This window comes from Pyrgilauda ruficollis, unplaced genomic scaffold (assembly GCF_017590135.1).
Source record: "Pyrgilauda ruficollis isolate IOZ18807 unplaced genomic scaffold, ASM1759013v1 scaffold4, whole genome shotgun sequence".
Lineage (NCBI taxonomy): Eukaryota > Metazoa > Chordata > Aves > Passeriformes > Passeridae > Pyrgilauda > Pyrgilauda ruficollis.
In genome coordinates this window covers 4,582,013-4,607,754 of record NW_024525489.1, presented here as the reverse complement: position 1 = coordinate 4,607,754, position 25,742 = coordinate 4,582,013, and the positions used below count along the sequence as shown (strand labels likewise).

Here is a 25,742-nt window from a genome sequence, read left to right as displayed (position 1 = left end):
GTATAGGACCTTATTCAAAAGGTCCTATTACTTATGTACAAAGAGAACAGGAAGGTTACTGCATTTTTCTGCTTGCCTTGAATGTACTGGTTTTGTTCTTTCAGTAGCACAGTGCTGCTTGAAAAGCTGCTATTTTGCCATGAACAATGCATAAACTATTCTAACTGAAAGGGACGCATTCAAGAACAAAGTGAGTGATGACAGCCTGCACATAACTTGTAATACCTATTTCTCTTCCCTCTGTAACTGAAGCAGCCACCATACTCAACCTTCTAGAACTTTCATGGAATTTTAGCAGATGTCTGCATTTTGAAAATTAAGTATTTCTATTTTCCTAAGCTGAAAAAAAAAAAGAAAAATGAAAGAAGGTACAATTTTGGATTTTATAGAGGAGATAAATAATTGCTTATTGTAAAGATTCAACTTGTCTCTCTAGAAAATTAAGTGCCATGATTGGGAAAAAGCACACATTCAATTCAATACTGAAAAAATATAGCTTGAATTCTTCTAAAAATAAAATTCCAACAACCTTTAGAACCCTATGAGCATGAGGCATCTATCTAAGTCTCACACACTGAAGAAGAACGAATCTCTGTTGCTGCAGAAAATTAAGAAAATTATGTTAAAAAGACCTTAGTTGACCTGATAGTGTGTTGCTCAGAAGATTTGTTAGCTGAGGCTGTCTCAAATTGTCCTGTGTCTTCGATGCAGAAACTGGTGATGTCTGGTTCACGGCCTTTTTCTGTGTCACAAACATAAAATAAAGAACAAATTTTTTAAAAAATCGCAGTGAAGTATTTACTGAAAGCTTTAAGAAAAACAAGGAAAATGCACGTAAAATTAATCTCCATGTATACTTTTTTAACTTCAAACTCACCAGTGGTGAAATTTCACACATCTCAATCCTTCCAAGTTCAAGAATTTTATAAAATAAATCAGAGGGGAACAGAAATTACACTAACAGCACAAACATATACCAGCTGCATTCTACAAGACCACTCATTTCCCACTACAAGTGGCCCTTAGAAAACACAGCTTTTCAGAGTTCCAAAACTGCAAGATGATGAAGTTGCTCTCCCAAACAAAAAAAAAAACCCACAGTGGAATAAACCCTCCGCTGCTTAGCAACTGAATGATACATGGTTTAGTATAAAGTACAATGTTTAAAATGCAAGTACAAACAAACTAAAAAGATTCTGGCAAATAGTGTTATTTGTACTCTGTAAGTTCCCATTTACAGCTCTGAAATTTCAGCACAAGAACAAAATGACCTTTTTACAGCAATAAGAAATACTCTGCTTTTTTAACTGCTGAAACTCACTGACCCAGCACACAACCTGCAAATAGGAAGATGTAGACACATGAAGAGAAAGTCAAACAGGCCTCAAATTACTCATCTGCAAACAAAACCCTACAACCTGCACCAGAAATGTTGACAAAGATCACAAATGTTTCTACAACATGTTCATACTAATTTTTTAAATACACATTATTTTCTAAGACATTATTTCACTGCAGACTTTGGGTTTGGTTAAAAATAAAAAAAAAATCAATCAGGCCTTTGGAAAAAGAAAGATCTAAGTAAAAGAAGTAAAAGAAAAAGGAGAAAGATCTAATTAGTGTAGATACCTTCTGAGAGAGTGACCAGTATTTTAAGACGACAAAAAAAAAAAAAAAGAAAAGGTTAAAAAATTACAGAAATTGAATAGCTTGTTGCTAACTGCGTTAGAAGTCATGGAGCTAAAATTGGCAGTTCACTCTGGAACTTTATGAATTTTTTTATTTTAAACTTTTGACTGTTTGTAAGTTCACTTATGAAAACAGAAAAAATTGAGTTGAATATATACTGCAAGTATATCTACTTACAAAACAGACACCATCAAACCTTAAAAGTGAATTCTGATTTTTTGTAAGTACTAGCTTTACTTCTTCAGAGGTTTTTTTTTAATGTTATGCTTTTACAAACTGTTTTAAAAGGTGTTTCTTTCTAAGGATTCTAAGAAACATTTCTTGTCTTTGCATCAAATTTGAAAGCTTCTAACTGCTCCAGACACACATAACGAAAGCACCTATATGATAAATAACAAAAGGAAGCCCAAGAAACCTTTTCATCTGTAATTTCAATAAGTCAAACCTTGAAAATGCATAGGTTTTAGTGAGGTAAAAAGACTTAAGTGCTAAGAATGAACCTGAGCCTTTACATCTAGCCTATGGTAAGGTTTACAGGAGAGCTTGCAACTGTGTAAACTTACAATGCCCATTCCTTTCAACAGGAGCAGACACAGACCAATGCTAAGCACTTCTGAAAATAACACTATAACAAAATCTTTGGAATTAATCAAAGTAACAGAGTTGTTCCCCCAATAACAGATTTAGAAAATACCAAGTGAAATGATGACTGTGGATTGCAGTAATTTTCAGCAGTTCCACAGTATTTGCAATAATACAAACCAGCAAAGTTAACATTCTGTGTATTAACCAGATTTTAGCACAGCTTAGAAGCCCTTCTTTGGCTACATTCTCAAGCAGCTTTCATACCTGACCAAAGGCAAACTGTTGTTGTGTTACTCCCACAGACGTGTGACTAAAGGTGCTGACAGACTTGGAGGAGGATGCTGGAAGACGATGTGATGTGCTGACAGCAACTTGAGCTCTGTTCTGGACCAGCTGATCTCCCGTAAAGCTCCCTCCCGACGCGACAGACTGAACGGATGCTCCCAAGCTGGGGTGCACTGACCCAGAAGAACTCGCAGTAGCAAATCGACTAGAAGCTGACATATTTGAGACTGTGGACTGCCCAGGTGACATGGTGGTAAAACTCGATCTGCCTTGAGAAACATTCGCTTGGCTGGGTGACAAATGCAACACCGTTGGTGAGGCCTGCTGCAGTGGCACCTGTCCACCAACAATTTGGGAAGTTCCATGATTTACTATAACTTGGTTTCCAGGAGCTGTGAATGTCTGGCCTGAAACAAGCTGAACAGCTGTGTTCTGATTATTCAGCATCTGTCCTGAATATGACTGGTTGGCTCTTAGCATGTTTGTAGAGTTCCTGTTAAGCATTACATGCTCAGCAGACACTTGGCCAGGAACCAGCTGGGAAGGCTGAGTCTGAAGAAGTTGTCCATTTATGGCCTGGACATGATGAACTGAATTAGAATTAACAGACAAACTTGTAGGTATGAGAAACTGGTTTTGAGGTGCATGAGGCTGTCCCATAGGAGAATGGATAACAATACTACCTCCAGCATTGCTAACTGTTTGAGGTGTAACTGATTTTCTTGTATTTTGTTGTTGATTAACAATATTAACAGACATATGAGGACCAACTACTGAACTTTGAGGTGAGTTTGCAGAAGCAAATGGAATCCCTTGCTGTACATGATGTTGCTGTATTCCCAAGTTATTCACATTGTAAGCAGTCTGCTGACCCATCTGAATAGGCTTTGGTTGGATATTAATAGGAACTTTGTTAGAGTTTGGCGCCAAACCCCTTTGAATGATGATATTATGGACAGGCAATGAAGTCTGAAAATTTGTGCTGCTAAATGGAACAGTTACAGGTTGTGCTACGGGACTTGAATTTGAGTTACTGAACAGCGAGTTCCCATTTGGAGTTTGTCTATGAACCACGAGGCCACTGCTCATGTTTGCAGGTGTTTGCTGACCATTGCCTTTCAGTATTATCTGAGATCCATCGAGGTTATTGATGGTCATCATGGAAGGTTGATTACTAAATGAACTGATCAGCTGGATCTGCCCAGAACCACTAATCTGGCTGCTATTAGACAAATGCTGGCCGGGAACACTAATTCCGACGTGTTGCATAAAGCCATGTTGCACACCAACTGTATTGCTTGCAAAAGATGCTCCAACAGGTTGCTGTACCACTTGAGTAACTCCTATAGGTTGCAACGTCTGACCTGAGTAATTAGAAACATTAGAAGCCTGAGTAAAGGATGCTGATGAAGAAGGATGAAGCTGAGCTTGTGCAAACTGTTGGCTAGAACCTACACTGGCATCCAAATATGCCTCTTCTGCCAAAGTCTGTTCAGTAATATTGGCCTCCTGCAAGGACTTCTGAAGAATATCAAAAGGCTGATCCTCAGTAAGATCAGGTAAAGGAGAAGATACAAGTTCATCTTCAAGAAACTGAAGGCTACTGGACAGCTGCAGTCCATCACTAGGCCCCTCTCCAAGCTGACCACTTACACCTTTTACAGACGACTTAGGATCAGTGTTCTGAAATGCAAAACAAGAAATAAATCACTTTCAGAAATTCCAGTATCTGCTTTGTTTCCTCATTAGTTGTTTTTTCACGCATGCAAACTTTCGACACAGAATTATACTCTTCCCATAGCATGTGCAGGGTGATGTTGACCCCATACAGTGAGCCAGCACAAACAGGTCATGGATACCCCGCTCACACCATCAGACTGCTGGAGATGCTTCTCTCCTTTCCCTTCTCAAATCTCTCAATACATAGCACTTAGCTCTACAGCTGCATTGTTTCAAGAGGATGTGAAATGCTCTCTAAGTGCCATTTTCCCTCCCTCAAGCTGAGCACTCTACTGACAAAAGGATAAAAGAAACAAGGAGGGAAAACACCTCCACTCTAATTCAGTTTGGAGCAAGGCTTCAGTAGCAACAGTAGAAGCAGAGAAAAGGCAGAAGAAAGCTTTTCTTCCACTGACTTCTATCAAACAAGATTGGCCTCCAAAATCCTACCAGCATTTCTATAATCCCTTAGTATAAACTAGTGACCATTTCATAAAGTTAAGGCATTATGCTAACTCCTTGTTTAAGATTTTCCTAAAACAAAGTTCTGTCCAGAAACTCTAGACAACACAAGCATCAGGTTCCTGCAGACAGAATGACAAATTTAAATGCATAATAATATTCATGATAGTTTTAAGTTAAGCAAAGTACAACTTTCTAAACTGCATGATCGCATATCAGCTATTCAGAAGCAACAACCAGTTTCTTTTAGGTCAGGATAAATGGAAACTGTGGGTGTGCAATTATCAGTCACACTCATACTCTGAGCCTTCACTCCATGAAGGTCATAGACGCTTGTTTTTCACCTCATGTAAACAGTGTGAAGATGCTGCAAGCCATAATTATCACATGCAACGATGTCCCCACCCTAACTTCAGTTCCCCAAGCATACTTATTCAGAATTTTACCCCAATCTGTTTCTGAAAAAAACTGTACTTTCTGAAACTTCAGTCATATTTTAAAATATTTAAAGATTTTTCTTAAGATTAGATAAAATATTTTCAAGTTACTATTAAACTACAGCAAGCTTTTAGCATTTATGTTAATAGAGGAATTAAACCACTGCTTAAATGTGTCAGTGTCTGAACCTCAGGAGCACCTAAAGCTACAAATCAGGTTCTCAACTGTACCTAGCTACCACTGGGCAGAGTAAAAAGGAATCACTAACTAGGCTATAATTAGGACTCTTAATGTCAGGTTCAGGGGGATTCCCTATTGCATCTCTAAGTTGTCTCCAAGTAAATGACCAAACTGAAATCTTTTACAACTGTGTAACTTAAACAGTTACAGTAATGCTATTCTAGTTAGTACAAACAATACAACTATTAACTACTACCAATAATAACACTAATAAATAATATTACATGCAATCAAGATTAATAGCTTAAAACTCTCCCACTGGAACAGAGAATCCCAAGTTCCATTCCCTGCTCCCAGAACTATTTAACATTGGAAAATAATTTCATATGCAAAAACTAACCTTCCAAGTTAACATCTGAATCATTACTGTCCATATTCAGAAGAGCCACACAGAATATCATGCTAATTTCAAGAAGAAACCAAAGCCTCTGCAGCTTCATGAATATGCTGCCCAAGAAGAAGAGTCTTATTCTCAGCAGCTCCATGAATATTCTGCTCTCTTTTGCTGTCCTATTATACTTTAACAGGAGAATGGAAGCAGCCACCCAGTAACAGGGAAATAGCTAGGGAAGCCTCTCGTGACAACTGCCACAGGAAACTAGCCTGGAATCAGCAGAGGTGGCACAGACTCAACTCAGGAAAAGTTGGGATGGGGCATGGAGGGCAGTGTAAGGTAGTGGAAAGAGTGCTTTCTTTTCCTTCAGTCAGCAGGAACTTCATCTTGCTTGTGTTAGCTGTTGGCTGAGCATGCTTACCAGCTGAGGCACTGAACCCTCCACATTGAATTTGTAAACTCAGCCACTGAAAGGCTGAGATGAGCAGCAAGACAGTCAACCCTACTTCATGGTAGCAATTCTGAATATATACAAACACAGAACTTTCAGTATCTGAAAAAACTTTAATGACAAAAGCCTCAGAAGCATTTAACTTTTCAGGTATCCCATTTTATAAGCAGGGACTGTGAAACCATCTGTTTACGGTAACACTTGTTCCTTTCCAATGAACTGTAAGAATCCATAAGAATTTGTAATGAAGTCATTCTTCACTTATGTCAGCACAGGGCTCCCACAGGAGGGAGGAGGGAAGAGAAGATGGCATTGGTGGTCCTTGTGAGACATAAAAGGATGAGGACAGAGTATGCTGAGAATTAAACTGTAGTGTGTCATTCAGGGAACATGTACTAGGAATCCCTGCTCCTCTGATCACCTGCCTTCTAGATTACTTACCCCAAATTTCACACACCACAAAGCTCTTAGCTTTCACCAAGTGTTTTATTTCTTCCAACTGCTACTCCCACCTTATCCAGAATCTCTCAACTGCCCCTCAAAATTACTCAAGGAAACTCACTTTCTGAAAATACACCTGAAACACCTGACTCCTGCCTACCTAGTCTTGCTCATCAGAAGGATGTTTACAAAGAACAACTAGGAAGTCTACGCTATGACAAATGCATGTCATATGTCACCCTTTTTTCCCCAAACCTATTTTTTCTTAGGATAAGTCCTCAAACCCACCTCTGCTAGTGCTGCATCCAGGCAGCTGCTGTCTGCTAATGGCCACAGCGTGGTACCAAGTTGAAACCGCTGTTTCCCATCAGCTGAAAATTGTGCACGCCCTGCTACTCTTGGTACCCTACTCCCCCACCATTATCTCCACCAGCTTGTCTGTTTCTTCTACAATATTTAATAACAATCCTGAAAGGGGAAGGACAGGACAAACACTTTACGCTAATGTGCATACAGGAAAGTCACTAGTTCTCCACACACAGATTAACAGTTTTCAGAATTTCTTCACACCAATATTACTTAAGCCTACAAGTGTACCCATGAATCTGTTATGAACGCAAGACAAACAGACAAGGTAACAGTACAACAGAAAGAGGAATTACCAAGAAAATCCTATTCTATGTATTAAAATAACTTAATTGTGGGATTAACAATTCAGTTGATTTAAAAAACACACAAATGAAACCAAAGAAATGTGGATCTGAAAGGATCTCTTAAGTCATCTGGTCCAATGTTCTACTCAAAACATGACTACCACCCACACTAGAGCCTTGAATTTATCACCAAGGATTGGGATTCCACAACCTCATTGTGTGAAACGTGGTCCAGGGCTGCAAAACACTCCCAGCAAGAAGGAACACTGAAGACTTCTTGCAACGCCTGATGAATTTAAAGCAACTTCCCTAACACTGAAGTTGCAGGAAGGACACATCCCAAATTACCTCCTGAGTCTAAAGAAAAAAAAAACCCTGCCAGCTCAGAATCTACATAAAGTAAGAAACAAAAGGTATTCTAACATACACAGAAAGCATATGAATGACTAACTTTCAAGGTCTATCTTTGAGCACTACTACTCCTACAATCACTAAAGCCACGAATGCAGTTTACTGGAGAATTACACCAGAGAGCATTTTCACTGCTCAGCAAGCTGCTTTACATATTGACAACACACAGTCAATATGCTGACATCCCAACAGTGCAGTATTTTTCAATTAATTCCCCACTGAAACACTTAAAATACTAACAGCATAAGACACGTTCTATGTTAGTATTCAGAGCTTTCACATGAAAAAGCTGAAACCCACATCTACTTCATTCAGTTTTATGAAAGCCAAGTAAAGCCACAGAGAAGCATGCAATCTCAATACTGATGTAATTTATCTCCTGACCACTTACATTGGAGTTGGCGAAAATTGAATTTGAGTTGGCTACAGAATATTCTGCATTAGTCAAGTCTTCATTGCTCTGGTAAAAGACAAAAATAATGTTTAGAACTAATACACTCAATGAAGCTTATCTATGTCTAATACATAGCAATGCTACTTACAGATTTACTACTAGGTCCATGTAGAAAATAATTCAGCGCTTGTGGGTCCCTGAAGGAGGGGAAAAAAAAATAAAGAAGTTATTAGCACTTTTGTGAAGTCCTTTTTACTAGTGAGGCTAATTTAACTAAGCCATATACTGTACTCATATAAAACAGGTTTCTAGTAAAAACACATCTTTCATTGAATCCAATTCAAAGCGGAAAGTTGGTATCATGTGGGGCTCTGTGTTTCTGTATCAGCACAACCGCCAGATGCCAGTCATATCTGCTGCCATTGTAACAAGGCATTTCAAGCAAATAAACTATGTTGATCACAAAATTTTAGCTGTACTCTGCTGTATTTCCCTTTAGGAGGGTGATACTCATGTTCTCTTGAAAAACATGGTATTTTATGACAGCACACAGTACAAAACCTAAGGAATATACTACCACCTAATAATGTGAGAAATGAAACAGGTACCACCTCTTCTACAGCTAAACTGTAATGCCTTGTTTACCTAGCATCTAATAGGGTATTTACAAACCTGATTCTTTCACGGGTTTTCTGTCATCTTCGACACAAGTTAATAAAAATTTATGATTGCCAGAGTAACAGTCCCTTCATGAAGAAAAAGTGGCACCTTTTCCAAGTGAAACCAACCATAGAAATAATTTACTAAATATTATGAATTTCAGTGTATTTAATTAACTTAGCGCTAGCACTAAATAACTCAGTAAAAATATAGTCAAGATAGAATGAATGTGAGAAATTCAAACAAATACAAACACAAATTAATTTAGCTGTATGTACAGACCAAGTAAAAAGAACAAAAGGTTGTGTTACACGGATTATAATGCAACAATTACACAGCACTTCCCTTAGCATAAGGAGTAAACTGACATGGATTTCTTTGATTTTTAAAACATGTTTACTGATTAACAAGTAATAATGAAATATTTTTTAGAAGCAGGAGATTATAATTTAAAAAAGCAGTAACTAAAAATGTCTCTTTGCTTGATGGTCCTAGAAAATAAAGAGGCATAAAGTCAAAGATCTTTCAAGCTCACAACCACTCTTCTAAAAGGACAAACACACCTCTACTCCCTTCTTTTTCTTTAAAAAAAAAACAAACTGTGTTTACGGGTTTACAAAAGACATGACAGTACTTGGCAGGGACTTTATTGCACTATTATGCTTACGATATTGAAGTGGTCACATATATTTTAAAACAAAGGTCATTTCATAGTAGATGTCACAGAATTTCAAAAATTAAGGAGCACAGAACTCATGATCTCTTATAGAGTTCTATTATGCTCATGAATTTTATCAGTCAAATAACTAGGCCATTTAATACTAATCACACTCACTGTCTTCCAATCATGCAAAATGCAATTAAAAATTAAGAACACTTCATAACCTTAAATATTTCTTCAGTAAGGAGGGAATTTTAAATGGCACTTACCAAATCATAGATCAGATTAAAAAAAAAATGTTTTCCATTCTTCTAGATGCTTAAGACAATAATTGCCGCCAGCAGCAGCAAGAACACTGTAATTTTTCACACAAACACTCATCTGTATGGAGAGCACTTCATTTTCTGGACCACCTGTGATCTTGTAGCAGGATCTTCATGATTCATGCTCATGACAGAGCACTTAATTGTCACATGATCATCTTTATGTTCATGTTCCAAGCAGGAAGCGTTTTCACATGGTCACAATCAGTAACCTCAACAACAGTTACTTCACAGAATGTAACTGAGCCTTTCCTGGCACTGCTTTTGTTACAGCATCCAGAGCAACCCTCAAACTACAGCAGCCACTCTGGGGTGTTTTGGTCTTTCTGAAGTTACAGCTCTCACTGGTTTCACTGTAAGTTTTCAGGTATGTGAAAAAGCTTAATTATTTCCTACACTTAAAGACAGGAAAAAAATTCTTGTATAAACTGAGAATGATCTTTTAGCAGCTGCTATGAGACTGGCATCAGTCTAATTTCTAGCACAGTTTGAACAAAGTACTGGACATGAAAAGCTGAATTCTCTTCTTGTGTTTTATATGCATTTATAGCATATTATCTGTTCTTGAATACTGACATGAATAATAGCCAAAGGAAGGCAATTTGCCACATATACAATCCACACAAAACTTGTTCAAGCTTCAGCTATCCTAACTATTTTTGGAGTTTGCCACATAGAATTATATAACTCCATATAAATCAGTTATGGAAATAAGGCGGGGGGGACAAAAAACCCACCAACAACTCACATGTCCATTCAAAATCCCAGATTTTATTAAAATCAAGTATCTTAGACCAAAATGCTGGTAAATTCTTTGAATAGAAAACAGTACAGAGAGCTATTCTTTTTTTCTAACATTTACATGCAAATGTCGATTACAAGTAGAAATTAAATATTTAAGTATTTCAAATTAAGAAAAAAATAATTTTACTCCTCCCTTAAAATACAAGCCTAGTATTAAAAAAAATCTAGTTCCATTACTCAGAAAAATTGACATCTTTGGGGATTTGATGAAGAAAAAAGTTATTTGCTATGAAGTTTGTAAGAGCATCCCTAGTAACATGCATCAATACTGATCTGGTATTACCACTACCTGAGAAGAGAATCCATTCTCCATGAACACACATTCTCCTTAACCTCTCCTGAGGAGAATGTCAGCAAGTGGACTGTCAGCTAGCATCCACTGGGACTAAAGGCTTTGCACTCCACACATCTCCACGTGGAAGACATGAAGCATGTCTGTTCATTTCATTGCAAGTCACCTCAAGTTTAGACAATACCAAGACAGAATCACCTTCTAGATGATGATTTTGCAAAATTATTATTCCCAACTTTTCTGCAATAGTTCTTGTGGGAAACTTACCCAATAAGATCAAGGAGACAGGATTCATCATCGTCATCATCCATGACAACTAGAATAAAGGAGAAAGTGGATATTTGATATGTATCACACAAAAGTTTGTTTTCAGCAACAAAACCAATTTAGAATATCTCAGTGTTTTTATTCAACAATTTAAGAAGTTGACAGTTGTCAACTATTGACAAAGTTTTTAAGTAGACCTGCACCTTCTACAGATGTCTGCTGATTTATTTCAAAATCAAATTCAGTCACATGCAAAAATTTACGAAATCCCATGCAATGTTTTACTATCCAGGGGGCTTTTAAAATTTTAAATCAGAAAACAACAAATGATTAACCAAAGTAATTTAAAAGAACTTCTACAACTTAAAGTAGTAAAAATATCAATACTGAATGCAATCTAAGACTCCAATTAAAATGCTTCTATAGGAATTTATTCCCAGCTAATTCCAGTGAGGGAATTACTAAACACTACAGAGCCTACAAAGACTGTTACAAATTAGTGGCTGTAGGCACTAATTTGAGCAGCCAAAAAGGTAAATAAACTTAGGTCAATGTCACAACGATGCTGCTACAGTCTAGAATCAAAACTATAGCCAAAACATGACTAAGCATTAAAAGAAACAATGTTTTCTAACAGACCTTTCTTAGGAATAGCTAAGTGTCAATGTGGCTACTTCCAGTTTCTCCTCAGCAATATTCAGGAGTGTGCTTAAACTTGTGTTTAACAGTACAGGGTTCTGACAGTCTTCTTAACAATGGCTAGGGAGGGAATTTACATGCACTGCCCAACCTGAGGGCAACTATCAAATGCAGAGCACTTTTAGCCTCACAGTGTCACAACCACCAATTCCTCACATGCTGCCTACTCCATCAGGGACTGCTGCACCAAAAATCTCATACTCACTCTCCCCTCCAACTGCTGCTCCTTCAAAGCTTCTGTTTGCATATTCTGGGCTCTCCTATTCATCTCAGAATATAATCTCCCTTGTCCTTGTCAGTAACTGTCAGGACCATCCCATTTAATCCACCAGTTCAATTATCAACTGATGTTAGCATTTCCAAAACTTCTTCCTTTAAGTTATCCATCTCATCTTTACCATATTTTCTACTCACATCAAGCTGCTCACTGCATTCCATGATTGTTTCTTTCTCAACTTCCCTTAAAAATTGTGCTGTCATACTTATCACTCAAATGTTTCAACACAGTTTTGGCTTTAATTCATTCTGCTCTCTCTCTCTTATGTCTTGACAAATAGAAACTTACTCTCCCTGACCAGAGATCCACATGAATCATTCCTCATCCTGATCTCCGTAATGATCAAAACAGTGAAGGGACTGAAGCAGCTGCTATGTAAGAGACTGAGAGCACCAGGACTGTTCTCCCTGAGGAGCAGAAAACCATTGGGAAATCTTTATCTTGTATATAAATACCTGGTGGGAGAGTGTTAAGAATACTGAGCCAAACCTTTCTCAGTGGTACCCAGGGAATGAACAAGAGGCAAAGGGCACAAATCAAAACACAATAAACCAAAAAGTCTATGTAGACAAGGGAAAAAACTTTTTTTTTTTAAAACTCTGAGGGTAGACAAATTCTGGCACAAGTTTTTCAGCAAGGTAATGGAGTCTCCATCCTTGGAGATACCCAGGACATGGCTGGACCACAGCCTTGACCTGCCTCCTCTGACCCTGAGCAGCCTGCTCCGGTTGAGCCGACCCCGAGCAGGACAGGGGATAACGATCTCCAGGTATTCATTCCCACCTTGGCTGTCCTGTGATTCTGTAATCTCTTTCCTGAAATTTTTCTATACTCCACTGGTTCTGAAAATAGCTTATATTGTAAACTAGCAGAGGGTACTGTGTCCTCTATACTGCAGAGCCTTATTTGGATTTTTTCTGTCTCTGTGTGTTAGCTTACAGCGAGGGCAAAGCAGAAATGGAGCCAGTGTGAGGATCATTCAGTATCACCTCTCAGGGAGAACAGAAAAACAAAGCACAGCTACAGATAACTGCCTCAATGTTGACAAAAATCAGCATTCATGAGGTGATTATGCACATTAAGAAAAGCAATTTCTCCCATGATTCAGTGTTCCAGCTGCTTACTCTTGCATAGAGCCACCAGCTTGAGTGCTGATATTACAATTCAATGCTAAGCAAGTGGCATGACATCATGAAATTTAAACATAAATGTGTATTAGTAAGAATAAATTAATAAGCAATTAGCATTCTGCTGTAACTGTACTGACAGTACTACTTAGAGAAAACTGTTATTTCCTCTAATTGCTGAAAACATACCCATGTCTCAAGAACAAGTCTCCTAGCTAACCAAAAGCAAAAATTTATACAAAGTCAAAATTATCCCTGTTTTCACACTGCAAACCTACTTTTGTATATCCCAACCCATGTGCCTATGGAAATACTGACAGCATTATTTAAACATCATAAAATTTTTTTGCTTATTCTCTGTGATTTTATCATAATAAGGGTTTACTATTAGCTGAAGTGACACCACAGAACTTTCTTCAATTAATATTCTGGAGGTATTAAAACAACTGACACAAATTGAGATAAATTTGTTAAATTCACTGAATTCTTCAAAATTTGCATAGAATGATCAGAAGGAAAAAAATGCATGTAAATACTGGTGTGAGAAAATCCTAATAGCAATACATAATCTTCAATATTTACTAAACATACACTTAGCTTTACTAGCTAAACATGATACAAGAAAAATCTACCCAACATTCTGCAAATTCCTACGAGTTTACCACAGATAATGAAGTTTCATTGTTCCACAGTATGCCATGTGGTATGGGACATCCCTTTGGTCAGCTGGGGTCTGATCTGTTGGCCATTTCCCCTCCCAGCTTCTTTCACATCTCCAGTCTCCTCACTGATGCGGCGCTGTGAGAAGCTGAAAGTCCCTGACTTGGTGCAAACACTGCTCAGCAGCAACTAAAACATTAGTGTGTTATCAACTTTATTCTCATCCTAAATCCAAAACACAGCTACTAGAAAGAAAAGTAACTCTACCCCATCAAACTCTACCCCAGGACAATATCGACCCCTTATTCTATACCTCATCATGCCCAGGTCCCACACTTTCCAATGCGTCCCACATAATCACAACTACCTTTCCTGTCTTTTGCCATATATGCAGACATACAGGCTCATAATCTATGGGCCAGCCCATGGATTCATTTAGTCCAGGACTTTGGGCTGCATCTGTCATATCATTCCTTCAAAGTGAAAGAGATGGTAAGCGCTGTTGGGATTATACAGGCTGAAGTCTGGTTCTATCATGGCTGCACTTTGGTCAGTTTCATCAGCACTCATTCTTCATTAATCTGAGCAACCCTCACAGCAATACCATTAATATGGCACAAAGCAACCAGAATAGTGATTAGAAATACAATATTATACAGCAAGTAACGTCCTCATTGGTTGTTCTACCCCAAAATCAAATCCTCTTGAGTATATACCAGACTTCCTCATCCCTCTGCATTACCCACTAAGTGCACCCAGGTCCTTGAGTCCCAAGGATGGGTCTGCCTTTGCCCGAGACAGGAACAACCCAGACTGCCTTCCACAACACAATTTTCTGCGTGCACTGTAAGAACTTTATCCACTTCTACAGTATGTGAAAAATTTGGTTGGGCAGGGCCAGCCCTTTTAGCAGATCCCTACCCCCATGTCTTTATGTCCCAGTATCCCTTGTTCACAGAGTGGCCTTTAACAGTCAATTGCATTGTTGAATTTTCCCAGAGGTTGATGCATAATAGGAAAGAAGATATGTCCAACTTTTTTGCCTAGGTGTCTATGAGGTTGCTGTGAAAATGAGTCCTGTATGTCCTATGGCTTTCACGTGCCAAATCCAATAAACCTGGTAGTCACACCTGGTAGTACCCTTTCTTCACCCAGGTCACAGTATTTATTATTACTTCCAAATACAAATCAGCCCCCACACTGGCGGGGCAGTATGAGAAGCTGAAAAGGCCTTGGCTTAGTGCAAGCACTGCTTTGCAACAACTAAAACATCAGTGTGTTATTCTCATCCTAAAGTCAAAACACAGCACTGTTCCAGCCACTGGGAAGAAAATCAACTCTTGTTCCAACCACTAGGAAGAAAACCAACTCTGTTCCAGCGAAAACCAGGACACTGCAGGTTTAAACCTGTTTAACTAATGCCTATTTTCAACAAGGATTACCAAACAATTAGTGCCCTGTTAATTTCAGGAGAGCAACAGAGGCAGCAGCAAACAATCACATAGAGCACTTGCACACCCAAAAGCGAATTCACCCAAAAGTAGTCATTAAGTCTACTTCGAAAAGAGGAATTTGAGCAACATGTGACCTTGACACAGATGATCATTTAAAAGTGTGTTAACAAAAGCAAGCCTGTCCTGAGGAATCTTCCTAAAGCCTTTTCTATGGCACAAACGATAGAAAAGTTTGTCACTTTTCTTGCCAACCATCTTCTCTAGTTTTCTGTCCTCCTCACTGTTTGCTAACATACAGTGGGCCAAAGCAATGAGTGATGTACGAAATGGGTGTAAACCATATTAAGTAATGAGAGTTTGAAAATAAAACCTGCCACAATGAGTGAAGTTAAAGAGTTAGGAAGCCTAAACCAGTGGTCTACGAAGCAGGATGTGTGCAAAAAAATCCAGTGGGGTGCAAGAAGAAAATATTAAAACTTCACTAGTATATGAATATATATACACACATATACTGGTGTATGCAAATTAATATAAGTATACTGGGGGTGCATGGGCTCATAAATCTTACTAATAGGGGTGTGCAATCAAAAACATTTGGAGACCATTGGCTCACTTCTGTGTATGGAGCAGTCTTTGGAGACTTCAGCCAGTGGGGGCTCTAGGTGAGGCTTGGCTGGGCCACTGGGACCCATCAATGTATCCAGAGTCCTGCCAAGAGCCCACACTAGAGACAGATGGGGAAAATACACTTTGGCAAGAGTCACACAACCTGCTGGAGCACTGTTACAATGTAGCCTAGCAAATATCTAATTATCACAACTGGTCTACAGTGTCTTAAAAAAAAAAAAAGCCACCAAAAAAATCTGCTTATAAGAAGTAGGCCAAATTCAGCCCTGCTGGCGCATCCAACTAATTTACAAAGGGCAATCCTCACTAATTAGGCACAACCCAGCACAGATATTCCCTGTAGCTTATTAGCAAAGCCCCTACCATTTTATTTCGTATCTCTTGCTACCACACTGGTGAATATAGGATATATTTCAATTTGGATAACATGTACTTGTGCAAGAAGCCCTGCCTATCCCTTCTGGGAAATAACCAGAGTGCCCTTTATCACACGTTCCCGAACAGAACATAAGAGAAGCTGAAAGTAATAAAACTGACAAGGAAATCCCAGCTATGCAAGCCAGTCCTCTGGGAGACTCTTATTACTTGACCTTAAAGCCTCTGCCTTAATTTCAACACTCTGACCTACTACAGAGCAAAGAGCAATAGAAGATGAATAGAGCAGTCCTGCCCTCCTCTCATCCACTTTCCCTGGGTCAGCTCAAGGCTTTGAAGAGTCATCCAGAACAAAAAACTGATCTGATAAAATACATTGATATGTTTCAGCCCAGGATGAGCTTCTTGATTGGTTCTGACTTGCCACAGGGCTACAGCGGCACTAGTGCCAGCACAAGAGAGGGAATAAGGTAGGTGGATAGTTAAACACAGGGGAAGGCAGCAGCGCTTCAGTCAGCCTAAAGCACGTATGGGGCTGTAGCACACGTAAACACAACCACCACCCTCACATTACCACAGTGCAGGCAGCAGGCCAGTGGAGCAATTATTCCCTTTCTATCAGCACTCGTGAGCTCCCAGCTGAAATCTGTTTGGCTTTTACACATAGACACTGCTCTTAAAACAAATACAAAACAACGTGAAGGAGCCCGACAGTACAAGTAAAATCATGTGGTCGTGTGAAGGAATTGCCTTTCTTCAGCCTGGACAACAGAAGGCAAACCCAAGTGCTACCTGCAGCCTGCTAAAAGGGGGACAAAGATGAGCCAAGCAGGTCACCTCTCATCAGCACACAGCAAGACACAAAACAAGAGCCAAAACATGTAACAAAAAAAATCCCAACCAGATGCAAGGAAAAACGTTCACAAACAAGAATGTTCAAGCAAGAGGGTGGAATCACCCTCTTTGGAAATTTTCAAAAATCAAATGGCCCTGGCCAACCTGTTCTAACTGTTCATGAAGCTTATTCTGCTTACAGCAGGGGGCAGGGCCAGGTAACCCCCAGTGGTCCTCACCACCTTATATTTTTAACCAAAATGCTACACAGTCCACAGTATCATGTAACACATGCAGGGCCTACAACCTGCAGTGTCATTAAAATCAGATTTGCCCAGAAGCAGTCCAAATACTCACATACACTTCGTATGCTATCCGTATTCTAAGAGCTGTAAACACTGGATTTTAAATTTACTCAAGTTATATTCAAGCTTGCAACAAAACAATTATTTTCCTTTCTCAAAGACACTTATAATTGCATACAGCCTTAATAGATCATTTCAGGTACAAAGCAATAAACCGCTATTTTCACATCCTGTAAAAAGCACAAGCTAATGGATAGCTTAGAAGAGCAACATCCAGAACAGTAATTTCCAGAAAGTGTGGTATAATCAACATCAAAACTTGTTAACTCATACATAAATAAATCTATCTGCAAAACTGTTGGAAAAATCTAGACTTGAGAGTTTTGTGCAAATACACAAGATCAATTCCTGACTGGCAGCATGACTCCCGAGACTGAACACTGACCTTTGGAAATCAATGCTTTAAAGAAAGGTAATGAGTGCTGTAGCTAAACCTTTATAAAGGGAGATAATCAAACCTGCACACAGTAAAATCCCCAGCACCTGAAGCAATTACTGTTGGAGTTCTGACATACACCCACTGATCCTCACAACTTCAGTATGCCTTTGTACACATCCTGTCAGCAGGAATTCTGACAAGATCTCTCTCATGCTTTATAATGAACCTGTCCTATAAAATCTGCTAAATTGTTCTGTTGCTCTATCATTCTCCATTCAGATTTTTAATCTACAATCCCAACAGAAGTATGGAATATCTGTTTTTCCAGTGGCAATGCATTTCTTCAATCACCACAAGAACAAAACCAGAACAAATCAGCTACTGCAACAGTCACTGCAGAGAGCAGTACTGCTGTGAACTGAGCGTGCTACATCAAATCCATGGCATTTTCCTCCCTCACAACCTTTCTGAGCACGGATCTAAGATAACTCTATTTAACCCAATCCATCCCTTGCTAAATTACATAAAAGGATTGCATCAGCACTGAGTGACTTCACACTGACTGCAGAGATCAAACATCCAGAATTGAAGTCCTTCCCTAACACAAATTTCCACCAAAACTCTCATTAATTTCCACAGCTAATATTTTGCTCCCTGTCCTTCTGAACTAGGGAGAAAAACTCCAAGCTGTTTCATCACCCACTGGGTAATATATCACCTTAGCGAGCACTTCAGATTGCTAAGGTGCTGTAACCACTGCCTGCCTTACCCTGTCAGTTCCCTCTCAGGTTCCTATCCAACAGGCAGCCTCGGATTCAGTGAAGGAAACTCCTACACAGGAACAACCAGACCTCATTTGCTTTCTCTGCAACACAGAAGTGTAAGAAAAGAATATAAATTCAAACCCTTATTATCATATAGTTTATTCTTAAATTTCAAGTCAATACTACTTTCGAGCAATCTAGTATCTTTCAAAGTGAATTTCAGATTCTTGTAAGTAACCAAGACTCTATCTTACAATCAACTTAAGAGCTGCTTACCATGTCAAGCCCTCTGTTTTCAAGACATTTATTTTTACATGGATGGGATACAAAAATTGATATTAAGAGGTATTTCCACTTCCCCCTCTCATTACTGTAAAAAAATTATATGCTGCAGAATAATGACAAGTACTCAATGGAAAAGAGGTAAATATTGAAAAATTCATTGCAAACCAAAACCTCACTCAGAAGTCATAATTATCCAAAAATGGTCATCTCAAGACAACAGAAGTAAGGAAAAAAAAAAATTAAAATGCACTTTGTAAAACACAAAGACTTACTATTCACTCATAAACAAACTATGTTGTACTTATATCCTACAATATGGAATTACTCCATACGAATATTTTCTTTTTCAGAGTAATCAAAAGAAGCAGTTAGTACACTGTTGCAAAATCTACCAGGAACTGTGCTCTAAAATACAGTTAAAAAACCTAAGAAAATTGGAATTCTAATCTAGTAACACAGTGCATTATGCAAGCATTACCTACTTAATATTCTAAAATAAGTTTTTATTCCAAGAATCTGAATTTGAATAGTACTTCTAAGATGAATTTGCAATGCTTGAAATTAGCTGTAGAACTGAATTTAATCATCAATATTTCAGACAGCTGTACGCAACAAGTATGAGAAGAAATTGGTAATTTTAAATACTCAAAAGAATTATGAAAACCTTTCTAGGAAAAACTACTCTAAAAACCAGAAACAATTCAGGAATCAGAAAAATAGCAACAAGAAAATAAACACAAAAGTGCTTCCTCTCAGGAATTGCTAGACAACATTATGCCTCTTCATTGTTTTTAATATCTGGCAGACGAACACCTAAGAGCACAGGCAGGACGCTTACACATCCAGCTCCACACACAGAAGGGTACATAAAAACCACAGACAACCTACAATAGGCTGTTTATCCAACTCTACATTTTCCTTTAGTACACCATTAAAAAAATACAAATTTGAGTTTGCCAAATGCGGTAACTTACCAAACTTCCAAAAACTACAGTGATATTTTAATATGTTAGGGGGAAAAAAGGAAATGTGCAGTTCAACTAACAGTATGTATGATAGTAATGGCTAATCCAGCTACAGTCAACACACTAAGTACACATGTGAACACCCTGTGTGACTGTCTACAATCGGTTCCCCTGAGATACACGTGTTCAGCACAGGATTTCTGATTTATTCAATACAATTTTTTTCCTACTGCATCCATAGCTGCTCTTGGCAGTATCAAAATCTTAACAAGACTTTTATCAGGAAACAGATTTTTTTTTAAACCACATAGAGAAAATCCAGAATAACCTCAGCCTGGAAGTCACGATGCTTCCTTATCCCATGGGATTCCCCAGGCTAAAGGCTGGGCTCAGACCTTTCCTCCAGCAGTGACTATCCTCATCACTATGCTATGGCCAGTTTTGGGCTCTGTCTTCCAAGATGTTCCACCACATACACAACTCCTCAGGAATTTCAATATTCATGAAACACTGAAAGGTCCCAGTTTCATCCCACAAGACACACAGGAGGCGGGATCTCAGCAGCTCCTTAGGAAGGAGATATTAGAAGATATTAGATGCTCTTAAGCATTTCTACAAAATACTGTATGCTATAGGACAGACTGCTAGCATATATTCTTTGTGCAAAATAAAACTCCAAGAAATGTTCAGTCAGTCCCTCAGATGGTTTTTACCTTGTTTCTACTCAAGAATACTCCAGTTTCATATTTCCCATTGTGAGCATATAGTTTTCAGAGATTTTTGAAAAAATATTCTGCAGGCCCATAACTTCTTTATGAACTGAACATTTCTCAGTTGATTTATAAACTGATGACCAATTAATACCTTTTTGTTGCCACTCTAGTCCATACTAGCTTAAAAACCAAACTTTGCCACAAGCATGGTTCAGATGAGCTAGTTAGTAGCTGCTACCAACTGCCAATAAATAGCAGAACAGTCATTTATACTCCTTTCAGTTATTATGTTTGGGAAATCTACTGAAAACTGAATAGGATTAATTGACAGATGTGTAACTACTTCAGCAGTGCAACCCATAGCAACACCCCACATCCAAGCTGAAAAACCTCCATGCTGTCCTTCTTGAAGCCAATGCCTTGCTGACTGCCAATGGAAATTTCTCCACCTATTTCAGTGGGGCCAAGATAACTTCTGCAGTTGACTTTTCTCAATAAATTCAAGCTCCAGCGCCAGATCTTGAAATTCCATGCTTGGATCAAGTTCACAGTAAAACTACTGCAAGTTCCACCTGAGACAAGGCATAAGATCAGACTTTACAAAAATAATCAAGCAGTCTCTTGCAATAAGGGTAAATCCTCCTCTCCAGACCTTCCCTCTGCATTTCACCACCCCTTCAATGAGAGAAAGGTTACTGTGTTAGGTTTTTACAGTGATTTTGCCTGCTTTCTTTCTATTTCTTTCCATAAGAATTCCCTTAACCCTAGAACATTTTGAAACTAGTGCAAGAAAAAAAAACCAAAAACTTGATAGTCTCTCTGTGCTAGTTAATGATGGTAATCTTCACTTTGTCTAAAACTTCAACAATTCTCAAATAAAGCAAAATATTACAGAGTAACTGGGATTTTTTTCAACTATGAAAGCAGGAACAAATTAACACTTGAAAAAAAAAGATACACATATTCATTTATCTATGCGATGACCTGGAAAAAACCTCAGTTCAGGTTGGTGCTTATGCATTCATGGTGGTATAACAAGGCTCCTCCCAAAACTGCTCACTCTTTCAAATTAAAACAGTGGCAGGTCACAATGAATGTTAGAACAGTTTATTATTGTCACTCCTTTTCCTCTACCATAAGAAAGGAAAACACTTGTTTTTGTAGACAATCCCCATGTCTATGCTGGACCGGGTATGTGGCAATAAAAAACCTTTCAAGTACAGATGCAGCTTATTCCAGCAGAACCACTGTAAGGAATTCTGCCAACTCTCTGAACAGTGACTACATTATCAAAGAGGCTCTTATGCCTGCTCTGTAGCCACTACTTAGCAGTGACACACTTTCACGCTGGCTGCTACATCTACCCTAAAAAGCAGCAGCCATTAGATTTACCACAAGCCTAATGCAGCATGAAGAGGCACAATCACTGACCATTAGAGCCTCACTGTGAAACCCAACTGCAGTTACGCAGATACAACTTCCCTGGAACCATGTGGAAGTATACCAGCAAAACTCCGGAAAGGCAGCAGGCAGCACACCCAGGCATCCTTGACTGCAGAGCTCTTCAGCTCTATCCTAAGGGCTTACCTCTGCTGGAAAACTTCATGAATACAGAAAGGTACCTAGGAAACTGGAAATGCAGCTTATACTAGCACAACTTTGGGGCTGTCCTCTCAGTACAACTAAACTACATACATAAACTGTACTGGAAAAGGACATGTGAAGGAGCTGGGGCAGGAAAGCTGCACATCCATAAAGTGATGTAAATACTTAGCTACAGGACAATCATCTCTGTAGCACTGACCTCAACTGAGTCCACACATTTAGTGAGAGCATTTTCAACTCGAGGATACAGGTATCACACACAAAGCAACCACTCAAAGTATGCACAAAACAAGCACACACCTGAACACCCGAGCATCACACCAGTGAGTAAGCCGAGGTGTATCAATGGAAGCACAACCAGGCTACTGTATCAACATGGTGAGCTCCGCGTTCCTCCAGCAATGTAAACAAGGGACACCCCATGCAAAGTGCTACTTGCAACAACAGCCACAAACTTTTAAGCTCTGACAGTTTTTGTCAGACAGACAAAAACTCATCTAAAAAGAACAGGTCTGGAGTATTTAAGTAGTAGCCAACAAAGACCTCAATGCAAGATGAGAATATACTGTGCTTAATGCAAGCAGGCCAGTGGGCAGATTATATATAGTCATTTGGCAAGTACTAGGCCCTGAGAGAATATAAACTGGTCATTTTTATCCCATTTCTGCCATTTCTTCACTCTTTTCACAAATTAATGAAGAAAAATCACACACAGTCTTCCAGATATTTAGGCATACGAGAAAAATTTTATTATTTAAAAGCATAATACCATTTTAAAAAAAGAATTCACCACATTGATCCCAAGATTCCTGTTGATGAATATAATCACTTCAAGAAGCAGTGAATTTAGCGACGTAAGATTTCTGAAATATGTGAACAAGTACTGTATTCCACATTTGAAATCTTTGTAAAGAATTTAAGTTTCATAGCTGGTGTCTTTTTCAAAGCTAAAATGCTAACAAGTCCCCAGGAAAGTCTTTTAAAAAGACAGTTTATATCCAGACAATTTTTTTGTACTTTCCAAGCAATAAGTGTATTTCACAGAAATTTTGTTTAAAACCCTTCAACAGGCAAAAAATTTAAACAGCCTTAAGGTTATTCCTGAATTTCAAAAAATCTCCCACTTCTATCAGGAATGAGCAATGAGAATGGGGAAGCCCTCCTCTGATGTGTCAAAAAACATAAATCCAAGAACTACACAAGCATTCCACACTCCTCAGTGGGCACAGCATAAGTTGGTTTGGCAGCACACTTTGCTCTTCCCAGGTACAGGTGAAGTACTCAAGCCTCATGAGCTCTGAGCAGATCATACAGAAATGTTTAAAAAAAAAAAGGTGGTTTTGGAAAAAAAATGTATTTGCAGTGCTCTTTCTAAAAACAGCACCAAAACAAAACTTTAGAAATGTATCAAGGTTGAGCTGCCAAATTAAGTAATTTGGAAAAAGCAGCTTCCCCTCAGACATAAAGGAGCAATAACAACTTGAAAATATACTAGTCCCTCCCCCCACCAAAATATTACTAAGACAGTAACAGCAACAAAATAAGCAACCCACCCGCCAAAAAATTACCTATGCTTTCATTTTTACAAACACTACTGAAACCTCTTCAATGAAGAATACCTTGCCCTATGCACTACACAGGATCATTTTTTAAAGGTGGATTTCTTTTTTAATGTCATGTTTTATTTTGTGGTCATCGTTCAGAAGAAGATGGTCCTTCAAGTCTTTTTTTAATTGCTATAAGCTGAATGACAAGAAACACGCATTTCCGAGGTAAGAACACAAGCTCATAAGGGATGTTGGCGAGATTGAAGCTGCGCGCACGGGCCCGTGCGAGCCAAGCCTGTTTAACCACTCCTGAAAACGGTGACCAAGGATTAGGAAAGGAGCGGGGGGAACGACGAGAAGGAAGCAAGGCTTTTAGGATTTCGGGGAGATCTCGGCTCCCAAAGCACAAATGCTTTCCAGACAAGACACAGAAACATGGCCCGAGCTGGGCGCGACGGCACCGCCCCACACGGCGCGGCGACAGCAGAAAGGGCCTTAAAATGGCGCCCGTGGGGGAGGAGAGCGGGTGAAACTGCGCAACAAACGCTGGCAGGGAGCCAGGCAGCGCCATCTTCCCGCTCCCCCGCGCAGCCGGGGCTGCCTGCCCGCCGAGCCCGGGCACGGCCGGGGCCGCCGCCGGAGCCGCTCTCTTCTCTCCCCTGCAGTCCCTCGGCCACCCCGCGCTGCCGAGGCGGGGAAGGAGAGCAGCGGCGAGCAGAGAATGGCGAAAGGCAGAGGCCTCCACATCTCATTCCTCCCGACAGTGATTAGGGACAGCTCTAAATATATATAAACGTGCCCTCTTCGTGTTGTTCGATTTTGCCCGGCTTTTAACATCTCTATACCTGTTTTCTGCCATCATCTGTAACTGAATTTTGTAATTAATACCAAAAAGCAAAATATAATTTACATACTGAATATCGCCCATGACTCAATAAATGTGAACAGTGACCATTTCAGAAAACCCCCTTCACAACCGACTACTCATTTAAGCCACAAGTTAAAAAAAAAAAATCTATTTACAAAATATTGCTTCTTTTACGCAAAATAATCCCAGCAGCACAAAGGATGAGATTCACATCCACTACAGCGAAGCCAAAGAGGTCACTCCAGAAAGAGACGCTTTATTGTGTTTTAAAGAGGCGTTACAATTAAATATTTTCTCTCTCCAAAAGAAAATTTTTAAAATTAAATAAATAAAATAAAAGGCACATCGAAAAACCTGATCCCGAAAAGGCGAAAAAAAAAGCGCATTAGCCCAAACCTACCGCCCGAGCATTTCGCGCACCCACAAAAAGCGGCACCGTTTCCATTCCTCGGTTAAAAGCAGGAGGCACGGAGCGATTCGGAGGAAATTGCAAATAAAAAACCAAATAAATCAAATCAAATCTAGTGGCGACACCGAAAACGAGGAAATGAGTGAAAAATAAATCCCCAGAAGGTACAACTCTGAGACACAAGCTCAAAGAAAAGACAAGATTAGGGTGGTGGCGAGTGGAAGGGGGAAAGAAAAAAATCAAGCCACGAGCGAAAAAGGAAAAAAGAAAAGAAAAATCCTTCCCAGCTGCACAGCCAGGAGAGAGACGAAATGTCTCCATTTTCCCGACGAGGAGGAAGAAAAGACTGTTTCACAGACCACAGAGCTTTAGAGAAAAGCAAAGAAACGAGGGGGGAAAAAAAAGAGGGAGGAGATTTGAAAAGATTATTTTTCTTTCTCCCTCACACACTCTCTCTATCCCCCTCTCTCCCTCTCACTCTCTCACACTCACACATACACACACACTCTCTCTCCCTCCTCTCCTCTTTCCATCCCTCTCTTGATGGCCATCAAGGGGGCGGAAAAAAAAAAAAGACAACAACAACAACTAATTTTAAACCGGCTCAATCAATGAGTCATTAAAAGAGATTTTTCTTCCCTCCTCTCCTGAATTTGCATGGCATCAGCAAGAAAAAAAAA

General features: G+C 39.2%; 1 protein-coding gene across 9 annotated transcripts in view; it reads right to left on the bottom strand.

The window, feature by feature from the left end:
* Positions 1-25,742, bottom strand: part of BICRAL (BRD4 interacting chromatin remodeling complex associated protein like) — a 68,919-nt gene that overhangs the window by 32,884 nt on the left and 10,293 nt on the right. For 7 of the 9 annotated variants that reach the window (XR_005955945.1, XR_005955946.1, XM_041477206.1 and 4 more), the window contains exons 2-6: positions 11,110-11,158; positions 8,251-8,299; positions 8,100-8,168; positions 2,539-4,242; positions 643-742 (exon numbers count right to left, since the gene is read on the bottom strand). Coding sequence is in view for 7 of the 9 variants with exons in the window: in XM_041477206.1 (XP_041333140.1) it covers positions 643-742; positions 2,539-4,242; positions 8,100-8,168; positions 8,251-8,299; positions 11,110-11,153 (1,966 nt within the window). In the remaining 2 variants the exon portion in view is untranslated. Of the gene's footprint in view, positions 1-642; positions 743-2,538; positions 4,243-8,099; positions 8,169-8,250; positions 8,300-11,109; positions 11,159-18,675; positions 18,772-25,053; positions 25,735-25,742 lie in introns of those variants that run through there. The other 2 variants (XM_041477205.1, XM_041477203.1) reach the window with 2 other exon arrangements.